The 15,482-nt window shown below is 32.7% G+C and overlaps 2 protein-coding genes across 4 annotated transcripts; one reads left to right on the forward strand and one right to left on the reverse strand.

Moving 5' to 3' along the window:
* Positions 1-3,400: 3,400 nt before the first annotated feature.
* On the reverse strand, positions 3,401-6,307 carry LOC105222660 (cell cycle control protein 50A). Its single transcript, XM_011200067.3, has 7 exons — positions 6,078-6,307; positions 5,615-5,883; positions 4,644-4,845; positions 4,376-4,575; positions 4,189-4,324; positions 3,941-4,106; positions 3,401-3,786 (listed from the first exon to the last, which is right to left on the reverse strand). Exons 1-7 carry the CDS (start codon positions 6,130-6,132, stop codon positions 3,741-3,743), a joined length of 1,074 nt encoding a protein of 357 aa, XP_011198369.2. The 5' UTR covers positions 6,133-6,307; the 3' UTR covers positions 3,401-3,740.
* A 1,792-nt stretch (positions 6,308-8,099) lies between these two features.
* LOC105222661 (REST corepressor) lies at positions 8,100-15,124 on the forward strand. 3 transcript variants are annotated; one of them, XM_011200068.4, is made up of 11 exons: positions 8,198-8,453; positions 8,811-9,091; positions 9,166-9,213; positions 9,278-9,412; positions 9,743-9,957; positions 10,039-10,206; positions 11,927-12,336; positions 12,473-12,674; positions 13,406-13,570; positions 13,640-14,002; positions 14,059-15,124. In XM_011200068.4, the coding sequence occupies exons 2-11, from the start codon at positions 8,908-8,910 to the stop codon at positions 14,155-14,157; spliced, it is 1,989 nt and encodes a 662-aa protein (XP_011198370.1). In that variant the 5' UTR covers positions 8,198-8,453; positions 8,811-8,907; the 3' UTR covers positions 14,158-15,124. The 3 variants fall into 3 exon arrangements, with proteins under 3 accessions (XP_011198372.1, XP_011198370.1, XP_011198371.1); XM_011200069.4 differs by lacking the exons at positions 11,927-12,336; positions 12,473-12,674 and having other exon boundaries at positions 8,200-8,453; XM_011200070.4 differs by lacking the exons at positions 11,927-12,336; positions 12,473-12,674; positions 13,406-13,570; positions 13,640-14,002; positions 14,059-15,124 and adding an exon at positions 10,276-10,980 and having other exon boundaries at positions 8,100-8,453.
* Positions 15,125-15,482: the final 358 nt, after the last annotated feature.

A 15,482-nucleotide genomic window follows, 5' to 3' on the forward strand; every position in this document is an offset into this window, starting at 1 on the left:
AAATGGAATATTGTGGAATGCAAAATTGATATCGCGAAAATTGTATTCGAAGAATTTACTTTCCTTATATTCAAGCTAATTTTGGCAAAACCCAAATATAATAATAAAAATTGTGTGTCGCGAACCGCATTAAATATATAAGTACATAAGTATTTTTTTTTTTGTATGATCGAGCAAAATATGCTCCAGATAAAAGAGAGCATGCATACAGTATTGATCAAAACTAAAGCACCCCTTTGTCTTTTTTGAAATAGTTTTTTTTTCTCAAAACAAAGAAATCGAAAAAAGGAATTTTGTATATATTATTAAGTTATAAAGTCATTTATAATAAAACCATATAATTGTTATTATTTATTGATGATTTTAAAAGTTCCCATTAGTACATTACAGTTTATAGCAGTCAAAAATTCAGTAATCAAAACTAAAGCACCCCCATAAATTGGTGTCAACAAAAACGTTTCTGTGCTATGCTGCGTCTTCCTGCAGGCGTTTAACACATATAAATTTAAATAAATTAAAAACTAGAAAAAATTTTAACTGAGAGTATATAATGAGGAAAAAATATATTTATCTTAATTTTGACCGAAAATTCTCATCTTTTTATAGTAGCCACTTTTGTCACATTTCCAGATTGATACTATTTTCCTATAAGCCTACAACTGGAGCAAATATATTTTGTACTAATTTTATGTTTATCGGCATTTTTAATTTTCTAATACATTTTACAATAGAAGTCCAAAACTATTTAACAATTTTGCAAAACAGCGTTCAAATGCATTTGGAAGAGATCCCGTTACATGTTTGCATATATTTATTTAACATTCATTGGGTATATGAGAAGAAAATAACAACTATTATATGGATTTATTTCAAGTGAATATATAACCTAATATTTTATGCAAAATGTGCTTATTTCCGTTTTCCTTGCTTTGAGAAAATGCCCACTAGAGGCTGCTTCAGGTTTCGCCAACACTGTGCGCATAAACGCATGTATGCTCCTATATGTTTTGCTGGGTTTACTAGCAAGTTTTATATCCATGTACATATGTACATATATTTATATGTATGTACATATTTATATAATATATTATGCATTAGATTATCTGAATTGATTTGTTTGTAAATTACTTAAAACCTTGCAGTAGTAGATTCCAATAACCGCTTATATAATCGTTTAGTGAATTTACAATAAACCAAAATATTTTAGGTCACGTGCAAATTTTGTATACAAAAGCATAACGAACTATGTACATACATATACATATATACATAAGAAGTACATATACATATGTATTTTTATACCAAAATATATGTACATGCATTTGCATATTTCAATATTGTATATAAATACATGTATCAGAGTATCAATATCCTCTTATATGTACATATGTATTTAAATAATATATAGTACCGAACATACTTTTATATACTATGTACATATTATCTGCATTTCAACCTTGCACAATTTACATACATACATTTGTATGCATTATATAGCACAGCCGTTTTTCGCTATCTACTATGTACTGTTTTTCATGTACATACTAAGTATATGAATACTTTTCTGGAATGGAACGTGCCATGCCATCTTTTAAAATGTGCTTGTAATGCACCTATTTACTATTTGTTTGTTTTTAATGTTAGTAAATAAATAATCTGCCATTAACACATATGCACTGCACTAGTATATACTAAAAGTAAATGATAAGTATGTACATACATATTAACTCTGGTTTGAACCTTTGCGTACCCGTTTAGTAATAAATCCATCTAATTATACAAGAATTACCCAAACTGAACTGACCAACATGACTCACAAACGCTGAACACTTGATAATTGCACAAATATGTATAATTTTTTTGTTTTTGTTGCTTTTAGTTAATATGGTAATTACACAATATCCAAGCTATTGAACTAGTAATTTGTATATATGTTCATATAAAATTATTGTTTCAGTCACTTTGTCATGCTGCACCGAAGGTTTGTTGTCGCTGCTGTTTTACTGCTCTTCACACTCTGTGTGCTCGTAGCCACGGTCCAAATCAAAACACTACATCGCGTAAAATCCACGAGCGTATATTAAAATAACAATACGAGAAATACTCATGCATACATGCCTATATGTTTATATCCACATATGTATGTATATAAGTAAATGTATATAAGGCTGTGCTCTGCGAAGGCACCGCCACCCTTCCACCAAATATTTCATCCTGTTTAACGTAGAACTTTGGGCCACATGCATAGCGTGGTGTCTACTGCGTCTGCGCCTGTTTGGGTAGACGTTGTCCTTTTTTCCGCTGCCATTACTCCACCATTGACGCTCCCCCCTCGTGTCATGCTCTGAAATTGGGGTACTGGCATTTCTTTTGAAATCGATACTCACAGCACATTCGCTTTGGTATAATGTTTACAGCAAGGCGGCACTCAAATGGATGAGCGCGGCGTGGCGCCACAAAGCCAAAAGGCTGTGCCACAAAGCGTCCTTCAAAATCTGTGGTCAGGAGTGCAAGAGTCGAGGGTCCGATATAACCGTGTTGGTAAGTGACAGTTTGCATGAGCACAGATATAAGTATGTATGTATGTATACTAATATGGTTACAAATATCGGTCTATATACTACCGCAACTTAAAAGCATTTTGTGGAAAATTTATTCACAAAAATTTTAGTACTCTTAATAGTACCGTTATAGTTTCTAAGGATATAAGTTAAGCAAATGTTAAGGAGTGCTAATTCTGTATAGCACATACATACATATAACTCTTATCAATACCGCTACTAAATTCGGTAACAATAAGACCGGCTATGTGACCAGTTTATATTTATTTCCCGGAGCCAAGTTTCTGAAATCTATTATATGTATATCCTAGTGAATTATACGAAGCTGCTTACACATGGAAGACTATGGGGAATATGAATTTCCCAGAAAATTATACGAAGTATAGGTTGCTACAGACGAGGACTGTAGGGAATATATTACCCATTTAAGCTCAGCTAGGAAAAAACAGTGACAAGAAGTTGATTTAGTTCTTATATCTACAAAGCCGCACTGTCCCAGAAAAAGAAATCACCAGGCTATATTTATTATACAAGGTTATGTCGAGCTTGTTTTGGGAACATATAAAAAGTCTCTTAAATCCAAATTAAATGCGCTATTGCCATTATATAATATATAAATTTCGATTTAGTAGGCAATTTCGAAAAAACCCCTTTTCCACGAACAGATGCAACATCTTATCTCTTCTTGATTAGGAAAATTTTATTTTATACCGTACACATTAGTGCTTTCCTCCCTCTCTGTCAATTTGCGAAAAGTGAAAACAACTAATTTAATTCGCACCTGTACTACTTTTTTTAAAATCCTTATATTATAATGGACATATGAAAATCAGGATAAATATTTTGATTTCGTTAATTATTTTATTAAAATATTTTAAGCGAGGACTACATTGGTAAACAGGTACAATTAAAAACAAAAAATCGTCGTGTAAAGAATAATTTAGGTAAAGATATTTTGAAAATTCTACATATGTAGTTTGAAAATAAATGAAAGTGAAAGAATGAATAAATATTAACAAATTTCGCAAACTTGAATGTTCTACAGTTATGCTAATTATAGCTTTAAACCATTTATATTAACTATGTATTGCATTTTAAAGCCTCAAACTACGTTCATACATCAAAATTAATTTGAGATAAGTATTTCAGCGACCTCAGGCCCGCTCAATTGTGCTGCGATTACGAATAAGGTGTGCGCGGATTGACGTTGATCATTTCCGTAGTGCTGAAATGCAAAATGTTTAATAAGTTGTTGTGAATAATGCATTTTACTTTATCCGAAAAATGTTTTTTTTTTTTTATTTTTTCATGTTAACTAAATAGAAAGAATAAGAGGTCGACATCATCTACATAGAGGGGTTTTGTGTATTTATACTAACCTCTTGCTGCATTTGATATGTATGAATAACAATGCTACACCAAGCACTAGACATATGGATCCGACAACAATGTATGCAATGCCAAGGAATGGATTTTTGCCGCCAAGTAGAGACGTCGTCGATAAAATCATTTTCTTAGATCCATCAAATGACTTCACAGGGTATTCTAACCACGATAAAAAAAAATTCAAATAAATATACTTTTTTCATATCACATGTACTTAAACGATTTGGTATTTAGTACATACGATAAAGTATTTCAAGTGTATAGGAACCCTTATTCAAACCATTTTGAAAATCTTTTTTGGAATGGTCAACTCGTCGATAAAGTTTACGAAAACTGGGCAAAGCTGCTGTGCGCATCCAAACGATTAAATCTTCATTCTATAAGCAAATGTTTGTAGATATATTATTATTATAAGAAATGTAACTAACTTGGAATCCATTATTGTCAGGGTTTTTAGGGTCCAGTTCCCAAAGTTCTTTTTGCCAAAACTTGGGCTTACTAAAGTGTTGCAGTGCCAGAGTTAAATTTCCTGGTGGATTCTTAAATTTAATGTTTTTATCGGAGGGCCAGGCAATGCCGGTATTAAGTAGTGGTACATCTGTTCCATTGAATTTCAGTGTTAACGTATCTACGTATGAAAATAAAAAATAAATTTTAGCAAATATTAAATATAAAGAAGACATGCCTACTACTAACCGTTGAAAAGCGAATTGGCAATGGCTCCGCACGGCGCAATAGGTATATCTCCACCATTTTCTTCAACATAAGCGAATGGTATGCAATCTGACGATGGACTTGACGACAAGCGACCCAATAACTGTTCATCATCCCTAGACTTTACATAACGTCGATGATTTTGATAATAATTACTAAGGCCGTAATACATATAAACATTTCCCTGAAAGTCATTAAATCATACAATTAGTTAATAACTTACGGCTTTTAAACAAATCTAAAAAATAATCAGATTGAAATGGGTTTAAAGCTTTGATTTCTTAAAACAAAAAAGATTTTCGGCACAACACCACCGAAAAATTGCAGCAATGGATTGCAATCAGGTTTGATTTCTTATTCACTTATGTAGGTATTTTAGGTCATAAAACACACTAGTTTCATTAGTACATTTTACTTCATGTCTGAAATATTTATAATGAAATCAACGTAATTTACTGATATGAGAAATATATGATATAAAATCAATCCATAGCAGCTAAATTTAATATATATGTAAATCATTTGGATATGGTTATGTGAAAGGATAAAATATAATTTAAAATTTTGTTATAAAATAAGTAGATTTTGTCTTGTCGTTCCTGAAGTATGAGATTTCACCAACTTTTAGTTGCCGTTCTCTTGGCTGTAAAAATAATTCAATAGTTTTCAACTTAAACGATATATTTTGGGACTGTCGTTGTTACAATCCGATTTTACCTATTTTCCCACCGACTTAGGAGTTTTGATTGAGTTACTAACCCGATCCCCTAAACTAAATTACACTTTAGTCTTAATTTGGTCTTAATGGCATTTCCCTATAGAGCTAAGGACAAAAATATTTTAATTTTATTCTAGTTATTGCTTAGACAGTCTGGCGGGAGTATTGTAACTCTTTACTTTGTTTACTCCTAATTGTAGAAGCATTCATTTAATTCAGAGTATTGGATACTTACTGTAAATTGCTTGGGTAGTTCAAATTCAATTTCACATTTACAGGATCCATTGTAATTAGTAGTCAAATATTGTGCACAGGTCATGTTATATCCAGTCCTTTTGCAGTTGGTATAGTCGTAAACGAATTCGCTAACTTCATCTGAAAAGTATAGCAATGCCACTCCTACAGGTATGAACAGAATTCCAATTACGAAAAATGTTGGCAATACAGTGCCAGCTGTTAGCACTGGCTGCCATGCAGGAAGCCGCTGCTGCTTAAAAGCCGAATCTAATGTGCAAGAAATATTATTTTCATCTGAATAAGTCTTTTAATTCATACTAACCAAATTTTAAATATCTACATGAATACATATGTATGTACAGTTGTAATCATTATTGATTCAAGTAATCAATAGAATTAGTCATTGCTTAGCGCTACAAAACCCTTCCAATTTCTTATTTCTCATATTCTTAGAGACTTACCTGAAGGTTTTTTAGATTTCTCTTGCACTCCTTGAGTTTCATCTTCTGATGCCATTTCTTCAAAACTTGCAGATATTCGCAAGACGCTTAAATATGAAATTAACTCGCTCTGTATACGTTTAATCAATTGCTTTAATATTTACTTAATAAAATACTGATTTGATATTCATATCACAATAAAAAACCAAACATCTTACGACCACTTTTACAAATGTCAAATTATCACAAAATATTTGTGACATTTGCGAATGTCAGTGAATGAAGACTAATAAAGTTGTGCCTTATATGCTGAATACAATGCTCGCGACACGACATGGCAGCACGACAGTGAACTGAAAACGGCGTTGAGCATCCTACTACATGAACGCGTGTACACAAGACACAGCTCTCCATTTTGCATGTACACAATTTCGTTGTGGACATACTAATACCTTGCACTTCAATGAAATTTTAATATTTTGTTCAAAGTGAATTTTTTTATGCAAAAAATAAATAAATAGGTATATTGAAGTTAGCGAGAACGACAACCGTCGGCTTGCAGTCGTTTAGTCGTGCAGCTGACAAAATAACAGTGTCCATAAGAACGTGTGTATTTTAATATTTGACAGATATCGTTTGTCGTCTGTCGCCAGCATTGTATTCAGCACTCTAAGGTTCAATTAGGGCCATCCCCATAATAAAAATTAAATGGTAACTATGTTGCCTGCAATGTTGTTTCGATCGGCTGTTTTATGTGATTATGGTTATGACAAAGCTATTTGAACCTTTAGTTCTACACTTTTTTCAGTAAAGATGTTATCTTAATTAATAGAGATGTAAAACTAAAGTTTTATTGAACAATCGGAAAAATATCTTCAACACCTAATGATATCTTCTGAAATGAATTTTAACAGTTATTTATATTTTACCTATATGTGATACAAATATTGCTTTTACTAACTTTGAATCAATTAATATAATTTATTATTAATTTTTAATTTTTTCGTTATCAGTTTGAAATCTGCTCAATTTAGTATGGTGTTATATATTATTTACTAAACGGAGGTACAGTTAGAGACAGGTGTAAAAAAAATGACACATCCTGGTGACATTGATCCAGACATTGATCCTGACTGGTCCTGGTGATCTGAGAAAAAAAAAATCAAAAGAAATTCTTAATCAGTAAGGATGCTGTTATAGTCCCTACCTCAGGGAACATGAAAAATTTTTTTTTTGAAAAATGGCGACTGTCTGAAAATAAAAACCATTTTTTGCGCTTTTTTTTTGAAATTCCTGAATTTTTTTTAAATGTTAAAAACAAAGGATTAAGGATTATATAAAGATAAAGGATAAAGGATTATATAAAAAAGGTTCACACAAAATTTCAAGTAAATCGGTTGTATAGAACTTGAGATAATGCCGGTACCGTGTGGAAAAAAGTAGTTTCGAGAAAAACGCGTTTAAAAAAGTAAGTCCACCTACCTACCGGGCTAGGTACTGCGTCACTGAAGTAACTGTAGCTCTTAAAATAATTTTAATTTTTAAAAATCCTTTGAAGAATAAGTTCTTAAGGGTCTAAACTTTAAATATGTGAAAAAAAATTTATTTTTTCAAAATTCTAGAGTAGAATACCCCCTTAATATATATATTTTTATTTTGTATGGACGCACATTTATTATATATCATTTTTAAGGAATTGTATTAGTGAAAATTAAAATAAATAATTTATGTGAAATTTCTTTCGGACATATAATACCAATAAAAATTTTTATTTCATTTATATAAATTACATAATTTTATACTAATTGTTGAACACCTCTATTCATAATCTTACTGAACATAGCAAGGAGAGTGATGCCTAGCTGAATGGCAAAACTATATTATACATTGAACATACCCTGAAAAGATATCGTAAATTCAAAATATGTCATTTATGAATTAAATGCAATGTTATTTACATATAACAGACTTAAATTTTCCTTGTTTTTAGTAAACCCTCAATATTGCTATTGGTTTTGTTAAATATTACTTATTACAGGGAATGCGGTTGTTTAATTAACAGGGTTACGTACACATTTACTGCGGTCGTTTTTAAAAGTGAGCTGTGAATTCAGCAATGCGCTTACAAAGCAGCGGCTGAGAAATTTACGTGCCCATTCATTGTGATTGTGGCAAGAAGCGAGGTTGTTGCAGTTGTTTCTTAGGACGCTCTCGTATTTTAAATAGTTTGACTACTATTGCCGGAGATAGTAGTATCTGAAAGGCTATAGGATCTAAGATAATATAAGAGTCACGGTGGAACGCATTACAGGTGTTAAAGGAGTGTTTAATAAATTGCTAAGCAAACGTACCAAGTCTTAGCGAAATCAACGTTGTCACACTAGGGGAATAGAAAAGGTAAACTTTTGAAAATTTTTAAATTGTTGTGTGCTTTATTTGTGTTTTAAAGAAGTGCAGGGAACTGAATTTTTGAGAATATAAAAAAGGAACAGCTCAGCTGGGAAACTGAATGTCGCTTTTGTTTCAGCGCGTTTGGAGAATTTACGATCTACGGTTGTATAAAAGTGAGCTGTGAAAGTGGTAAATGACACTGGGCGAAACCACTGAATGGCTTTTTTGTCGCATAGTTTGCATGCTTCTTCTTATTCACTTTCTTTGCTCTGTGCTGAAACGACTTCTCAGTTTATTTCAATTTGCAAATGCAATGTGTAAAATTTGAAAAATTAAGCCTGTTATCTTATTAATACTTTATAGAACGAAATATCCCATTTAATTGCTTGGGATACGGAAACAATTACACAAAAGCTCAAAACTGGAGAAACAAAATCGTGTGAAGTTGATTCGAGACAAAATGGTCCTGGCTGAAAGAAATTCAGAGCTGGTGCGTAATGGGAGACGATCACGCGGTCCAAGTCCAAATGGGCACGGAGGAGGCGTTGCTGGGGGTGGTACAGTGGGGGCAAGTACTAATATTGGGAACAGTGGAGGTGCTGGTGGTACTGGAACTCCGGAAACTAGTTCCGACGATGACAATTGTGAGTTACAAGTTTATATAAAGTATTTAATCCTCAGAGAACAAATTCGAATCCCTGTTCTTTTTTCCCCTCAGCAATTAAACGAAATGGAAAATCCAAAGCAAAACAGAGTGAATATGAAGGTTAGTTAAAAAATATATAGCCGAGCGATTATTTATTATTAAAAATATATAATAATAATTTTAGAGAAAATTCGTGTTGGTCGTGACTACCAGGCAGTATGTCCACCGTTAATACCTGAAAATGACCGCAAACCAGAGGGCTTAAATGATCGAGCACTTCTGGTATGGTCGCCCACTAGAGAGATACCAGATGCAAAACGTGAGTATGATATTGTTATAAAATAACATGATATTTAATTGTAATATATGGTATTAACTAAATCTAAATGAAAAGATTCAGGTTCAACATTCAAAAACTTTAGTTATATATGTATTTAATTTATTTATTTTTCGGTGCAATGACACATACTTTAATTACAATAATTTGGCACTTTTACGTATTGTTGAAAAATGGTAGTTCTTTTTATGTAGGAAAGTTGTAATGAGTAGTTTTTATTACCAAAAATTCTAATATCTGAAAGTACGATAGTTATATATAAGTAGATAAAGTGTAAGAAAATAAAGTAAAATTTGGTAATGTATATTTCAGTTGAAGAATATATATCAGTAGCTAAAGAAAAATACGGTTATAATGGCGAACAGGCATTGGGTATGCTATTCTGGCACAAACATGATTTGGAGCGTGCCGTAATGGATTTAGCTAACTTCACACCTTTCCCCGATGAGTGGACAGTAGAAGACAAAGTGTTATTCGAACAGGCTTTTCAATTTCACGGCAAAAGTTTTCATCGCATCCGTCAAATGGTAATTTTAATATCTGGCCAAGCAAATATATTCTGGAGCGTAATGTTTCAATTATATATGTTCCAAATATATCCTTTATAGTTGCCCGACAAATCAATAGCTAGTTTGGTGAAATATTATTACTCCTGGAAGAAGACGCGCCACAGACAAAGCGTAATGGATCGTCAAGAGAAAGCAAAAGCAAGTAAAGAAGGTTCAGAGAACGGTAGTGAGAATGGCAGCAATGAAGAATCTGATACAGATGACAAGGTAATTATTAGTTAAAAATATTCGTATTTTAGGCATGAGTCAGATTCAAATTGAAATTGGTTTCTCTAGTTTTACAGTGGTTTAACAATAAATGCAAATTTTTATATTTAGTAAATAAAAATAAAACAAAATATACAAATGTTAGTTGTATTTAGTTAGATATTAAATTTTTATTTCGTTTTTAAATTATGTTTTACACTAACATTTATTTATAACTGTATTTATATAACTACCACAAGTATCACTGATTATGTTTTTAAATAGAGGCAATCAATTCATAGTACCACATAAGCAGATTAATTCAGGGAGCTCAAGGCAGCTGATGTTAACATTTTTCCAAATCAAAAAATTCAAATCGCCAACATATTACCTAAATATACTCATACACAAATCATAAAAAATATTTATACATGTTCAAATCAAATTACGTTTCGACCACCAAATTGTACCGAAAAAAACATTTAGATATATTATTAGTAGCAGTTTTGAAACCAGACATTATGAAGACCAGGTGTGTGTATTCCTTACTCAAGTAAATGGTCTAATCCCTCAAATCATCGCATCCAAAATTTTATGCTAGATTTATCAAGCATAGTACACTATACCTAATTGTATGTATTTATTCTTAGTTAATTTTAGATTGTAAGACCTTACCCATAATGAAAGACTGTTTATAGAACTTCTACTAACAGTAAATGATAGAGTAATATATATACATAGTACATAAATAATTATCAATAAATCATTTATTGTCTGCGAGAAGATTAAACAAAATTCATGTGTTTCTTTCATTTTCAAATATTTTCGTTAATATCTTATAGTACATACGTTTACATTGTATTGCTTGCCTTATAATTTTAATGTATTTTTTTTTAAGTTGGACAGCATAACTTTACCGTGAAAGTATGGTTTATAATTAAGAGTTCAAATTAATTCAACTAGTTTGCTTATGAATAGATATATCATGCAGGTTTTGAAATAATTTAACGCTTATCAGGCTCGTGAACTACATATCTATGAATGAGAAGGGCTTATTTGAAAGAAATGATTTTGTTTCTTGCATACCCAATATTTAACTATATGTACTATGAGCCATGCAACCTATTTTTCATTCATGTTTAAAATTTGGAGCTAGCAAAAAATTAACTCATTTATTTTCAAAAATCACATTTAATGCAAGTCTATTCTTTAAAATAATATTTATATTTTTCACTGACTATTTTCATTCCCATATTAATCGTTATGTATCATTCCATTACATTTTACATTTACTTTTATTGAAACTTGTTTCTTTCGAAAATCTGTTTCGCCATTCTTGCAAAATCTTTTTTTTTTACATGTATCGATAAAATTCGAATGCCCAAAGTGTGTTAGAAAATTTGTTTCGCTGTGTTTAGGTCAGATCTATGCAAATGTATGTATGTATATCGATGCCGCGTCCTTGTCTGATTGTTGTTGCTCGTGGCGTGCCATAATTTAGCCATGCCCTTTGTGCTGGCCTTTTGTTTTCGGACACATGCAATAATTTTGTTTGATGACTTCTTTATGACCTTAGTAGCTTTATATTTGATGCAAATACTAGTTAAATTTAAATTATGCCAAAGTTAACCGGCCGTTCTCTTTATCTCTCTCTCTCTCTTTCCTTTATCGCAACACGCACACTCGTAACACACAATACCTACCAACAACATTTCAACAAATTACCTAAAATTGCCTTTAGGATCAAGCATTGGCTACAACTTCCGGGTTTCAAGATCAAATGAAAATAGGCTGTGCCACTTCTGCCGATTTACCGAACAAATTAAATAAATTAAGCGAAAACGGTGGTGTTTCTGGTAGCAGCATTGGCGGTGGCGACGCCGACAGTGAGAACACAGCGGCTTCTGTTTCGTTAAATATGATTGCCCAAGGACGAGACAGTGGTCTAGTTGCCAATGTTGGTGCTCTGGCAGTTGGTATCAAACATCAACGCCAACAAACGCCGCCCAATACGGCGAATACCGATTCGTCATGTTCCAATGCAGACTCAGCAGGTTTGAGCGGTTGTTGCACCAATTGTGGAGTTCCATGTAGTGTGCTTAATGCATCGCCACACGGTAAACTATGTTCAAGTTGCCACCACCATTGGAGGTACATATACACATATAAAACAATAACAATTACGTTCTTGAATTTAAAACGTCTTAAATTCCTTCTTTATCATTGTATGTCATCGTTGTTGCGTGCCAAATAAAACAAAAAACCGAAACCGAATGGTGTGCTGTAGACGTACCGGTAATAAGCGTCCTACTTCCGGTCCATATTTTGGTAAGCGGTCGCGCGATCGCAATGCTGAAAGACATAAACGTAAACCACCTCGCGGCATGTACATCAATCACGACGACATTGTGGCGCTGGCCAGAGCCAATGACAATCAAGACGAACTACTCGCCAACACAGACAGGGAAATCGTTTCGCTATTGAGCCAAGTAAGAAATCGGAATTTGCAATTTCCATTTGAAAACTACTGCTTATAAAACCACATACTTCATGCATACATTCAAATATATTCACCACTTTTTCGTGTTGCTAATAGTTAAAACCCACGAGTTTATAGTTATGACAACCACTACCAATCTAATCGTAATCCCAAGTAAACCTTGTGTACCGCACTAGAGCATAGTACGCTAACATTTGTTTTTGTAGTAGCAACAGAACATAGTACTCTATTACGAGTTTACAGTCTTGGTTGGAAGAAGATACGAGCCCGTTCCAAAACGTAGACCCGACAGTTTTTTTTTTATTGTTTTCTAAGGTAACTAATTTAATAGTTGTGAACAAATTTTTGAAGATTGTCAAGCCAAGGAACAACAAGTCGTATAGCATCATTTGATAACTAAGCTAAATCTATATTTATATATTTTTCCTTGAAGCATGTGCAACACAATATTAGAAATACTTAAATTTTCAGTTAATGTGTGAATATTTCGCCACTTAGGATGCTGCAACTCAAATTTAGTGTAACCTTTCAGGTGTATAGATAGGTCTATAAAACAGGGAGATGTAGGATCATATATTCAAATTCATTTCATGAGCATAGATCACATGCGGACGCATAACCAGTTTCATCTCATCATTCATCATTCAGCTTCACTCATTGGCCGCAATGTGTCTCAGACATGTGTTGCAATCCCTTAATTTTATATTCGATGGCTTTCAGGTTCAGCTAAACAAACAGAATATATCGGCGCTAAAACGTAAGAATTCAGAGGGATTAGACGATATGCGCCCAGCTGAGAACACGAATCGAATCAATTCAAGATGGTCCAATGATGAGGCTCTGCTCGTCGTACAAGGTGTGCGTAAATATGGCAAAGACTTTCAGGTACTTCCACATTATAACAACCTGCTTTTTTTTACTAAATTGGAATTTATATAAAAACATCACTTACAGACAATAGCCGAAACTATTGGCACGAAGACTGAAGCTCACGTGCGTACCTTTTTCGTAAGCAATCGTCGGCGTTACAATTTAGACCAAGAACTAAAAAAGTATGAGGCAGAGAAAGAAGAAGCAGCAGCTACTGCCACCGCAAGTGAAACAACTAACTCCAACAATAAAAAAGACGAATCAAAGAAAAGAGAGCCGTCTGCGGCAAATGCAACAGCCACTGGCGTTAGTGCCATTTCGTCTGTTATTGCTGATGAATCGGATAACACAACCTCAAGTGAAGCAACCGTAACAAAGTCTACCAAAGACGAATCCAAGTTTAATAATAGCAATACCAATTTACAGAAGGATAACGTTATAATGGAGGTGAGTTTCAATAATATGCATACTAAAAATTTTTTTTAATTTTCTATTTTTCTTAGATTGACTTAGATGCTGATCAAAATGATATGCAACCACCAGCCAAGAAGTTCGCTCTAAACGTCAACGAACAAGATTTTGCCAAGGCCAGTGCAACCTAAATGAGAATTCATTTAGACGCACAAACATCTGTGGACCAATGGTGGTGAATAATGCTAAATGACACAATGCAGGTGTTTGACACGCCTTAAGTTTTATGCATATACACATGCATACATATTTATATATATTGAATACTTGACGATCCATCCTATTATCCTCATTAAACATGGTAGGAGATACTGAAAATTTAGTATCAATAGAAATCTTAACATAACTCTACTATCACAAAAATTAAAGTCAACAAAATTCCTTGACACCTATGTATGTGTTTAAGATAAGTATAGCTTTAGTTCACTTGATATGAAAATTAAAACTCGGAACGACAAATTAGTTGAAAGACGAGTGGAACGGAAATATACGGAAAATATAAGGATATCTACAATTTTAATTAAAGAATTACTCGAGAGATGCATTATATGATAGGTGAAAGTGCGCTGTATATAAATGGGCCTATCAGGTGTTAGCATTGCCAAATTAAGCTAAAGTTGTATTAAACAAATATTATATTAATAACTTGGAACAAAATATAGACAACGCGCATGTAACACCATGTTTTGAACTATTAGAAAACATAAGGCCAAATAACATTTTCATTACTCGTACTTTATTATTTACATTGCCATCATTTTCTTTCTTTTTATTTATTTACTACTCAATTGTTTAGTATTGTGTTTAAAAACTCTTAAAAGTATTGTGTGAACTGTTCCCAGCAGTTCCACAATTATTTGAGTTCTTACAAATTTCTATGATACATTACATTTCATAAACTTAGAAAATATTATATATTATTAACGAAATGCTTGTTTAACATATTCACATCGCAATTATTAATAATATGGTATATAAAGCTGTGTAACTTTTCATTGGCTTTTTAAATTGAACTGTGCCGTAATTTCATTTCTACAAAGAAGTTTTATTGTATTATTCCGAGTGCACTACAAATAAAATGTAAAATATAGTTTCTTACTTCTCTGCATAAATTTTAAATAACAGGAAAACGTGGCTTGAAATTTCTTAACAGCAGTGGTTATTTTTTCTAAGGGCTATCGGAGAGGAATTTCGTTACTAAGTAGTACTTATAGTATAATAGCAAAAGAAACTGAGCTAAATCCACTTAAAGGGTTAAGCTGGGCGATAGCCTTAAAAAAATAGTTTGACAATTTATTCAGGCAGTAGGCAGTGAGTTTACACGTGGAAAATAAACACACTTTCCATTTCATTATCAAAATATACTGCTTTTCACTTCAGTTTAACTTATTTTTGTGTTCGAAGTGTTTTCACAGTTTATCGTTCCATCGATTGCGAGATGCGCAAAGGACCATAA

The sequence above is a fragment of the Bactrocera dorsalis genome, chromosome 4, assembly GCF_023373825.1.
Source record: "Bactrocera dorsalis isolate Fly_Bdor chromosome 4, ASM2337382v1, whole genome shotgun sequence".
Taxonomy (NCBI): domain Eukaryota; kingdom Metazoa; phylum Arthropoda; class Insecta; order Diptera; family Tephritidae; genus Bactrocera; species Bactrocera dorsalis.